An 11,518-nucleotide genomic window follows, 5' to 3' on the forward strand; every position below is an offset into this window, starting at 1 on the left:
AGAAATGAATTTTTATTACATGTTCTCTGGATGTGCCTCTGTTCATACATCTTGGGATGAGATGGCAGCATGATGGTGAAGAGGAATCAGTATTTGTTGAATCTTTTTTTTTGCAGAACAGTGTAGTCCATTGTTCCTACCTCTTATCTGTGCAGTTGATTATTTGTAAGTTACTACAGAATGTCAGACTTTACAGATTGACCTGATCAGGCAGCACACATTTATTGAATAAACACCGTAAGACTCGTACAAACTGCAGCGACAGCACTGTTTCCTATGGAGACTGTTATAATCCTTTTATTTTCTCAATAATTTCTTCAATTTGTGAAGATAATTTTGAATTTTAACCTCCTTTGTATAACTGCAGACCTTCTTTGGCTTCATTTTGTATCTGTACTCTATCTCATTATCTACATTGTTAATGGAAGTATGAAATAAGACTGGATTCAGGACAGATGCTGTGGAACCCAGCTCACTATGTACATTCTTTTTCACAGTGAACCAATTATGGCCACTCTTGAGTACAGAGATTGTTTTTCCAGATCATTTTTCCTTATGTGCTTTTGGAGAAGGTCATGCCCAGTGCCAGAAGCCTTGCTCAGTATGATCTCCTGAGCCTTCACATGCTGAACTCCTATATCTCTCACCGAAGTCAGTAATACAGTAAAAACATTATGTCAATTTAGGATATTGTTATTGTTTTAAGAAGGAAGTATGCAACAACAGAGATGTCAAATCAACTGTTTAAAATATCAATGGCTTTAAATAAACTCAACCAATTTAGCTTTGAATTCTTAAAGCAACAATCGGAGAGAGAATCTGCTGTTAAACACTGAAATAAAATTGTCTTTTGAAGGATTAGGAATTACTTTAGATGGGAAATTCAAGGTGGAACATTGTAATGTTTCTTTTAAATTGCAGTGACTACAGCATTGTTTCCTGTAAGAGATGCTCATAATCCTTTCCCCACTGTAGGTCTGAGGAAGCACTAGAGTCCTCATCCAGTTCTGGAACATCCAGATTTCTTTTCTGATGGGTATCACTGCTTCCAAAGTAAGACTTTAATTTAGAATTGTTTAATCTTTTTCCTCTGAATATTTGAGCTGAAATTTACACGTAGAGAGATATGCTGTTTATTTAATGAAAAATGCGTGGCTTTTTTTGTAACTGCTAGTAAAATGTGGTTGTGTTGTAGCTGCTGAACAATTTCTTGTTAACCTGTGTTCCACAAAAAAAAAAAAAAAAAGAAGAAAAAACCCTATGGTCGCATGTCACTTAACAGCTAGGGTTCAATCCTGCAGAATGACCTAACCCAATAAGGGATTGAAGCCCATGCTGGCTGCGAGTTTGTAAGCAGCTCCGGAGACTTTGCAGAGCTATTCATATGGTTAAATTCAGAATATCCTTCTGATACTTTACTGGATGGGGACAGGGTGCTCAATGTTGCAGGAGGCTCTTTGAGAGATTTTTAGTGGTTACAAAATCTCACTCTTCCTCTGTTTTTATCTGTGTTTCAGGGGACACAGCAGTGCTATTTCAGATTGCTGCTTTACCTCTGTTGGTCATTACTTGTGCACAGTGTCCTGGGACAAGAGTTTAAAAATATGGGATATAAAACCAGAACAATTTTGGTGTCATGAACTGGTTTCCTTGGATCAAGGACATGAGGGTTCTGTTAGTTCCTGCTTTTTTAGCCAAGATGGTGAGTTATCTTAATATTAGTGCATGACATGTCTCAATGCCTATGTATAGGACATCTCACATAAACCCTGACTGACCAATCTAGTCATGTAGGTAATGAATTCATCGTTTCCAAGATAACATGTTTAATTATGAGAAAATGATGTCCATGTAAATAACTAAATTGAAGTTGATGGTCTGTGTTCTGTCTTAACCAGGCAACTAGAACACTTGCTTAATTGATATACCCATCCAGAGGTATAATGAAAAGTTCATAATGGAGTAAAAGCACAATACTATGTTAAAAGATTAACTTGGCACTTGCAGATATTCTCCTAACATTAGTTGAAAAAACATGTTCAGTAAATACTGTACTGATCTGTAATCATTAGGAAAATGTGTGTGTCTCTGTTAGCACCCCCAAGAGTAATGTTACTTCACAGCCCAAACAGCATATGCTAGTAATGGACTTCTGAAAAAATACATGGATGTTCTCAGCTACCCTGATGGAGCACATACACTACCATGTTCAAAGTAGATGATATTTATCACTTACAGCAAGACAATCTGGCACCTGGAACTCGATGTTTTCTTGATGCTTGGATGAATAGGAGGAGAATAGGAGGAAGAAACAGACTCCCCAGTTTACCTGTATCTGAGTGGAGGTAGTGGGGAGCTGTCTCTTACCGCTCTAGTTCCATCATTTTCACTAGATCATAGACAACTCCGACTCCCTCCACAACATGAAATTGGTGTTACTTCAAACTGCTGCTGCACTGAAATAGCTCCCTTCCCCTTCCCCTTCCCCTTTCCCTTCCCCTTCCCATTTCTGTGCTTTGTAATCTCATTGGCTGTTTTCTTTTGCAACTTCACATTTGAATACTCCAGTTAAAATGACTCCTGAACTGCTGACAGTGGGTTAATCTGCAGTCATACCCAAACAGTGCCTTTTGAGTTAGGCAACTCAAATAAATAAATAGCAGCTCTGTGGAGAAAAAGGTGCCTGTGGCATCAAGATGTTCAGATGCAGATAAGCCTGTGAATGCTGGAATCTGAAAGTATGCTTTCCACACTAAACTCTACTTTTTTGGTTTTATTCACAGTTGACCTAATAATTCTGGAAGTATTCTCTATACTTTAATTTTTAAACAAGTTATCTCCTTAATTTTCTAAGTCAACAGAATCGTCATGTACATTTTTTTCCACTGTTTGCTAAATTTATGCATTAATGTTTGCTAAATTTATGCATTAATGTTTGCTAAATTTATGCATTAATATTTACAAAATTAAGAACATCAACAGGTAGCCTAAAGGAACTTTTACTATTTTGTTAAGGCATGACTAATACCACATTATTTAAATTTTTTTACAAAGTCTGACTCACTGTTAGAAAGAGCCTCTTTTTATTAGTGTGTATGACAAAGCAAAGATAAAATGTATTCTGATTTTATATTTCAGCATCACTTGTGTCTGGCAGATATGACAAAACTATAGCTGTATGGGATACAGATGCAGGCTATAAAAAGCTAAGCTTAAAGGTACTGAGCTCTTACTTGGTCACTAGTTTGATGGGAAGGTGTCAAAAGTTTAAAAGCATTGTATATTATCTGACAAATACTCTTGCCCATCCTTTTTAGATACTGGCAGGAATATATGCTGGACTTGTGCAATTTAATTTCCTAGAACAGTATATTCTTATACAATTAGCTACAAAGATATTACCTTTGTCAAGTCAGTTGTTAATAAACTATTACATTTCTCTGTTTATGAACAAGCTCATTTAAGGATTACATTGAATGGAGTTGTGCCTGTGTTTTAGGAGAGAGTTTCTTCCAGCAGTAACAAGGGCCTGCATAGTACATATATTCATTTTGAGACATCACACTCTTGTATATCTTCATGTTTACATGCTTGCTTATGTCCACAGAAAACAGAACATTTTAAAGGGATGCATTCAAAAAATGTAAATACCAGTGTTGAGGTTGTCAAGCTTAGGACAGTCCCTAGGTTACATAGTTTACGTTACTGCTTATAGTGACAGGGATGTGGTCCATCCACCATGTTACAATATTTTCTAGAAGGGACAATTCTGTAAATGAGGTAGCTGTTCAGTATTTAGCTATCCCTGCTTAGAGCCAGGCCTCCTCTTTTCTTCCATATCCATGGTAATACTGCCCAAAATTTGAGGCAGTAAGTAATACCTGCATAAAATTTAAAAAAGGTCCAACTCTCATTAGCATTTTTTTTTGTGCCATCATGACTTTATTTTTTGCAAATGTACCTTATTTTATTACGATACCTTTCATTTGTTTCTTATTTTAGTGGAAACAATGCACAAGAGTTGAACTAACGATCAGACGTGGATCAAAGAAAAGGATTAACAGGATTCATAAAGTTACGTGCATGAGTTTTGCAAATGTTAATTTCACAGAAGTCAAGCAATGTCAGAGTTCAGATTTGCAACCTTGGGTCTTTCCTATCTTATGAATTTTATGGACTTCCCTATCTTAGGAATTTTAAGATTTTACTGGACTTTTTTTTTTTTTACTTACTGCATACACTATTCAAGGCTTAGTTAAAACAGAGATCATAAGCCTGTGCCTCACACTTCTTACCTTAAATGTAAGCTTACTTACCCTCCAGAACTGGAACTGTACCGATCAAACCTTTAGAGCCCTAACAGTACACATTCTCCACCAGCATCAGTGCTTTACATAATGCAGCTACTGCAAATTCCCCAGCTCACAGCAATCACTGTAACTCAGTTTCCCATAAAAAAGAAGGCGTCTGTTTAAATGCTAATATCTTTGTAACTATGGAGAATTCCAGTTCAGTGTCTGTGCTTTGGTATAATTATATTCTGGGCTCATAACGAAATTTAAAAACATGTTTTAAAGATTCTGCTATAAACCCAACATTTTATGTATGCATGTTTGATGACTACCTTGTGCCTGAAAAATACATGTTCATCTTTTTATTGTATTTCTCAGATGTGCCATTTGTCTATCAAAACGACACCATGCCTTCCTAAACTCTAGGAATTTTATCTGTCAATAGCATTCACATTTGAATCCCCGCCCCCCCCCCCCCAATAATTAATTACAGATTTTAACCTGTTTCTATTCTTATGCCAACTCAATGTTGTTAACCTCAAATCAGCTGTGCTGCTGGTGTCAGAACAAGGATACCCAATACAGCCACTTGACTTGGCCTGCTTTCAGAATTGGTTTCCTTCGCTTAAATGGGGGGAAGCTGCTGCCTGTTCCCACAGCTCTGTCCCTCCATTAACACATGATAAACAGCCTCAAGATTTTTTAGCCAATAAGTATTAGAAGTCAACTTTCTCTTCACAATTCTTTATTAAACTTTTAATAAATAGAAAAGACTTGTGCTTAAATGGAGCTTAAACCCATGGTAAATGTGTAGCTTAGAAATTGTTCTAAGTGCTACAACTGGTGTTCTGGTTACCAGAGATAGTAACGGTCACTGTTTTCAGGTATATGTAGGAAAGGATGAACTTCATAACAACAGTATTTCTTGACTGAACATGAGGCAGTCTAAAAAGAATTTTCTTACTGCATTTCAAAATGGATTTATGGTACAAATAGGGTGTTTTTTTATTATAATAAAAATAATAAAGTTTTTTTTCATGTGTTATAGTTACATTTTGCTTTATTGTAGGGTCATTGGGGCTGGGTGAAAGATGTTGCAATTAGCAAAAACAAGGAATGGATTCTTTCTGCCTCAAAGGTAATCGCTCATTCCTGATGTGGTTTCAGGAGCTAACTTACAAATGGATGTGGAGACTTCATCTGTTATTTTCAGGGGTTTTTTGGCTTAAATTTAACAGTGGTGTCGTTGTTCATAAAAAGTGCTAAATTGTAGTCAGTATTTACCACAAGTAATTAGATAAAATCTTTAAAAGAATTTGATAAGTAAGTTTACTTTTGATTATTTAAAAGTGTGCAGGCAGTTTTAAGATTGCTAAAGATTGTTTCCAAAGACATGATACTTAAATGTGAGAAAGTTTAGCTCTCAAATTGAGAGGGTTCCTCTGATGAGATGAGATTTCATCCCTTTGGAAATCACTGTTTTGCTAATATGTAAATACATCAAAATAATGGTATCTTTTTCTCAGGATTCTACTGATAGGGAATAAGATGTGGAATATTGAAAGAGTAGATTGCAGTCTTTCAGTGATAGAAGGCAGAAAATCAAGAGGTTCAAAAATTGTTAAGGTTCTATCACTTTGTTTTTTAATTACACCTCATACTTTATTCAGAAAGAAAATTTGAATGTTAAAGGAGAGCTGTCAGATTTCTACACTAAAACCACAAACTGTGTTTTATATTTGCAAAGATCGTCAAATTGTTTCTTGTGAGTTGGATGTAGTAATAACAGTTCTTTTTAAAACTGATTTTGGTAAGGACACCAGTTTTCATATGCAAGTGCATTTGTGGTTTTAGAAAACAAAGCCTCCTGTGTGTACTTCTAAAATTAAATATGTTTTGGTTTTCTACACCTAATGCTTCTGCAGAGTAATTGCCTGCTTATATAGGAGTATTACTAAACCAAGGCAGGTAATATTCATGTGCTCCTGGACATAAATCAGCTTATATGAATTCTGAGGAGTGTCTTTTCAAAGCTGAGATGCTATGTATTCTGACTTCTAAAACATGAATTATAAAAAGGTAAGGAAGAAGAACATTGACAAGCTTAATGCCATTGAAACATGCTTTTTATTAAAGTCCTTCAATTTGTTTTGGTTGTGGTTTTGCAAGACCTTGTATATATTTTTCTCCTTGTCAATAACCATTAAATGAAACTGCATGAAAAAGACTAACATTTTTTTACTATTTTTGTAATATTTATCAGACTTTCTTATTGAATAGCAGGTATTCAAAAGCAGTGTGCAGCTTTTAAATAAGTTTTATAAATGTGCCAGCAGTAAAAATGTGTATATTCCTAAAAATATCAATTAACAGAAGTTTGAGAATTTGGTTAAAAATGGTACAGGAAAGGATCTTTTGGTGCATTTTAGCAATACTTAAAGCATACCAAACATTTAGAAAAATGTCTCAAATTTTTTGTAAAAGGTTTCACAAGTAGTGAATTGGGAATCCATGTTATGTTGACTCTGATAGAAGTGGATTAAACTTCAAGAGTATGCGTGTAGTCAGCAGAAAAATTTCTTTGTACTGACTACAGTGGGTTAATATTTCATCTGAAATCATTGTTATGTATCAGTTTTCCTTTTTAAAATTTTTCTTTCTACATTTCTCCTTCAGTCAGACAATGATCAGGTAAAAAAAAAGTAAACAAAAAAAGCCAGAAACCACATAGTGATTATCATCAAGACAGAACAGCTGAAAACTGGCTACCCATCAAGCCACCCAAAAAGTATGATACTGTATTATTTGAAAAAAAAAATAATCAAAAGTTCAGATAAAATACAGTTTTATTCAGGAAAAAACTCCATTACAAGAATGAATTTTGAGCAGTGCTATCTGTGTCAAGTTTATGACAGCTATACGCTCAGTGCATCCCTAAAATCAGGCCAAGATACATGTGTGTATACAGAGCTGTACCTTCATGAGTGAACTAATGCACATCTGTCACAGATGATTAACTGAAATGACATTTTTGTTGTATTTACACCAGTGTGAAGAATGTGAAAAACCTTTCTTATGCCTGCAGTGTAGTGACTCTGAAGTGATAACCAAGTCTTCTCCAGTGAGAAAAATTTTGCCATTGCCACCTTCTGTTCCTCCTGACCTTTAAATTAATCTAGCAGTCCTAAGATGTTAACACATTTAAGTATAAATGGAGTGTCTGTACATCTTTATGTAATACACATATAAAGCTCAGACTTTCATCTAACCTTGCTCCACTACAGTATTGTGTATGAAGAATAATAAAATACACTGTAGTAATCCATTAAATAGCTGTGACATATCAAGTAAAGAATAAAATCCCCAGGAGTAGAAACTTTATTTATGCTGCATGGTACTAGATAATAAAATTACTTGTCCTTTAGGAAATTTTAAACAATTTTAAATAAATATACTCATTCCAAGTTCAATTTACTAAAGAAAATATACGGATATGTAAATTATCAAGAGGTTTCTTTCCGTTCTTCAGATAAACCATTCTTCTTTACTATGGCAAGCAAAAAATCTTTGCTGTCAGTGGACATGAGAAAGAGGTTTTTGAATGAGACCATGAACTTTTTTCTAACTTGTTGCCATACCCCTTACAACAGTTTTGTAGAGGAGCTTTCAGGCATTGAGAGTAAGTTGTGTTTCATGTCTGACATGTTCCAGCACAAATTAGTTCTGTATAATAAAGGTTTCCTCCAGCAAGAAACATGGTATTTTTTCTATCCTCTCTTAGGAGCAACCCTGAGAGGATTTTATCTATTCAGTATATGTGAGAATGTCAATTAATAGAAGATTAACTGTTTCAAAATGTTTGGAAGCCTTATTCCTAAAAATAGTGTTTTCAACCTTTTCAACATGTCTTTCTAAAAGGAACTTGAAGTGGGGAAAATAGGTGGAACAGGGCATGTGACAGCCTGGAATGCAGTCAAGCTGTAGAACACAAAGAAATCTAAGTAGGTAGATTTTTTTTCTCTTGTTTAAATCATGTGAATTGTGTAGCAACAATTACACTTGAATCCAAGGTTAAATGAAAAATATTTCTAGGGAATAGGATGTTTTGTACAGATTTATGGCTTTGAATAAGTATTAGGTGATAAATAGTATTATTTTCTAGCATTCTCTTCCCCCCTTTATCCATAATTAAATACTACTGTTTTGTTACAGGAGCTAAAAGAAAACGCTGTGTCTATGCTCCTCATGTGTTTTTTTTTTTAAAACAGATCACATAAAATATGCATGGTTTATAGCTGGATTAATTTGGCTTTAATGCAGTTAGTAATACTGAACTAATTTCTCTATGTTAGAAAAGATTAGTCCTAGAAGAATTAATGTTATATTAGAATTGAAGGTGTTACTTGTTTCTTTCTTTATCCTTTTCAGCCGGAAACATCAAAACTCAATTTTTTCTGCTGAAACAGGAAAAAAAAAAAAAAAAAGCAGTTGCTTTGTAGAGGCTTGGTTCATTTTGCATTAGTAATGTGAATAGGTTGGAAATTTTCTTCTGAATGAATCCTTTATTTCACAAATTGAGAAAAACAAGGAAAAAATAATTCTTGCATTCCAGTTTTAATAAAATCAGGAAGTTTTATTACTTACTGCTCTTTTCTGCCCATTATCATCATCTGTTTAGTGCTTGAGTGCCAGGTGAGTCAGCTGGTCCTCAGCCCTGACCTGATCTCACCTGCAGATGTAGGCTTGTGTTTGTGTGCAGTATAGGTTTTGTGGAGAATAGGTTACAGACAATTCATAAGATGGAGATTTATCTGCATTTTTTCTGGATCTTGTACCCCCAGTAGTTTGACTATTCCACTTAGTCCCTGTTCTAACTTGATGAGCAAGTTGTAAAACTGTTCTAGACCAGGTCAGCGTGGCTGCCCTTCTGTGGGAGTTGTTGGAAGAGTAACATCTGTAATTTGGCTGTCCGTGTGCCTCAGATGCCTGTTAAATTGCCAAGGCCATTTCTGTCTGATTCCAGGCCGGTAACCAGGTCTGTTCCTGAGCTGATCCTTCCCGCTAATCCTTGGCTTGTGGGCCCGGCTCCGCTCGTCCCGCCCGGTGACACCATCCGTCTCTCGGCGCGGCGCGGCCTCGTTCCCCGCCCTGCGCAGGTCAGGCGCCGGGGCCCTGAGGGCAGGCCTTTTCCTGGTGGCATCAATTCCGTGTGAATTCTGAGTAGCTCTGTGGAAAACTACCCACTTTTTTCTAGTTATTAAGCTCGTGTGAACGTGTGCGGGTTGGTCAGGCAGTGTGGGTTCTGTGTGTGCACCGGTCATACGGCACACAAGCAGTGTGTGCGTGTGCATATGGTCGTTCGGGGCTTTTGTGTCGTTATGGATGGTCGCGGCGGATAATTGGGGTCTGATCTTCCCGTGGTGTCTTCTGCGGTGAGCCCTGGGCTACGGCGGGACTGGAGCCCAACCGCAAGCAATCCTGCCCAAGCATTTTTTCGAAACGCTGACATTGACGCGTTTCCCCCCAGTCTCTCCCTGTGTTGTGCCGAAACAAATGCCACGGCGCGCCTGCCCTTCCCAGCGGCGCCCTGAGCCGCCAGTCCCGCTCGCTGCCCGCCGCCCCCCTCGTCCCGCCTGCTCGCAGCTGCGGCACCAGGCGCGGTCCGGCCCCCGCCGCCCCTCAGCGCCCGGCCGGAGCTGAGCGGATCCTGCGCGGGTCGGGCCGGGGTGTTGGGGGGGGGGTCAGAGCCCCGGGCCGGGGTGTTGGGGGGGGGCAGAGCCCCGGGCCGGGGTGTTGGGGGGGGGGTCAGAGCCCCGGGCCCGGGTATTGGGGGGGGGTCAGAGCCCCGGGCCGGGGTGTTGGGGGGGGGTCAGAGCCCCGGGCCCGGGTATTGGGGGGGGGTCAGAGCCCCGGGCCCGGGTGTTGGGGGGGGGGGGGGGGGGGCAGAGCCGCAGGCCGGGGTGTTGGGGCCGCGCGCAGGCTAAGCTTATCGCCCGGCGCCGTGGCTTAGTTGGTTAAAGCGCCTGTCTAGTAAACAGGAGATCCTGGGTTCGAATCCCAGCGGTGCCTGCGCGGGGGGAATCTCGCTCTTTTTTCTTCTTTTTTATACCCGCGGGCGCTGTTTTATTGACGGCGCGGAAAGGACGGGGCCGCCCGTGCCGCCGCGACGGGAGGGGGCGCCGGGCCGCAGCTCCGCTGCGATTAGGACGAAAAAATCCGGGGGCTGTGTGTGTGTACATATATATATATAAACGAACACGTCTCAATTCGGATGACGCGCGGTGCCCGCCGCAGGCTCGGCACCCCCTCCGCGCCTTACAGCCCCACGCGCCGGGTTTCATTCATATAGAGGCAAGAAAATGCATCTCAAAGTTATTTTTTTCTTGTCTCCAGATCCTCAACAGCATCTCAGTAAGGTGAATGGAGCTATTCTTTTGGTTTGTTTTTTGTTGTTTTTTTTTTTTTTTCCTCTTACAGGCATGTTGGCTAGGTGTCTGCTGCTGAGGCCTTTGTCACCCAAGAGTACCAAGACCGAGCTTTCACCTCTTCCTTATGGTACGTAAAGTCTGGCTTTTCCAACTGAAAGTCACAGTAAGTGCTCTGTGCTGTCCTCCAGGTAATTAGTGACACAACAGAGGGAAGGTTTTTCCTAGACGTCTTTAAAGATCAAAGGTGAAATCCTGCCCCATTAGGCCTGTGAATGAGATTCAGTGAAATTATTCCAAATTTGTTTTACTGTAAACAAAGGCAGTTCTGCCCTCAGATCTAAAGATAAAAAGTCTTAAAACCAATTAATACAAGTCCCAGTCTAGCAGCTGTATCTTCAGGCATTTTTGTGGGCCCACACAGCAGTGATGGGAGTAAATGGCATATTTGGAAGGTCAGGTTTTCAGAACTTGGATTTGTGGCCAAATCACAGCTGACAGTAGCCCCAGATGCAGCCTATAAATCTTAATGTCCAGGATGACCATCTTTGGTTACAACAGTTACCTGCAGGAATCTTTCTTTGAGTAGTATTTACTGTAAAAATGCACCATAGATAGTATTTGATATGTGATAAATAAAAGTAAACTGTAATTGCAAATTGTAAGGTGTTTGTTTAAAATTATGAGTATCTTGGGATTAACCTCCCATAGATTGGCATTGTGTAAAAGAAAACAAAAATAAATAGAGTTTAAAACAATTGGAAAGTGCAAATTAAGGAAGATTTGGGGAAAAGAAGCTGC

General features: G+C 38.9%; 1 protein-coding gene and 1 non-coding gene across 2 annotated transcripts in view; both read left to right on the top strand.

The window, feature by feature from the left end:
• Positions 1-7,461, top strand: part of WDR88 (WD repeat domain 88) — a 17,522-nt gene extending 10,061 nt beyond the window's left edge. Inside the window, 5 exon segments of the mRNA XM_074913667.1 lie at positions 1,518-1,702; positions 3,139-3,218; positions 5,362-5,430; positions 5,841-5,918; positions 7,342-7,461. Of these exon segments, the coding sequence (XP_074769768.1) occupies positions 1,518-1,702; positions 3,139-3,218; positions 5,362-5,430; positions 5,841-5,918; positions 7,342-7,461 (532 nt within the window).
• Positions 7,462-10,287: 2,826 nt separating this feature from the next.
• TRNAT-AGU (transfer RNA threonine (anticodon AGU)) lies at positions 10,288-10,361 on the top strand. The gene has a single exon. It is a non-coding gene; the product is annotated as a tRNA-Thr (tRNA).
• The last annotated feature ends 1,157 nt before the right edge of the window (positions 10,362-11,518 follow it).

Source organism: Athene noctua, chromosome 9, assembly GCF_965140245.1.
Source record: "Athene noctua chromosome 9, bAthNoc1.hap1.1, whole genome shotgun sequence".
NCBI classification, from domain to species: Eukaryota; Metazoa; Chordata; class Aves; order Strigiformes; family Strigidae; genus Athene; species Athene noctua.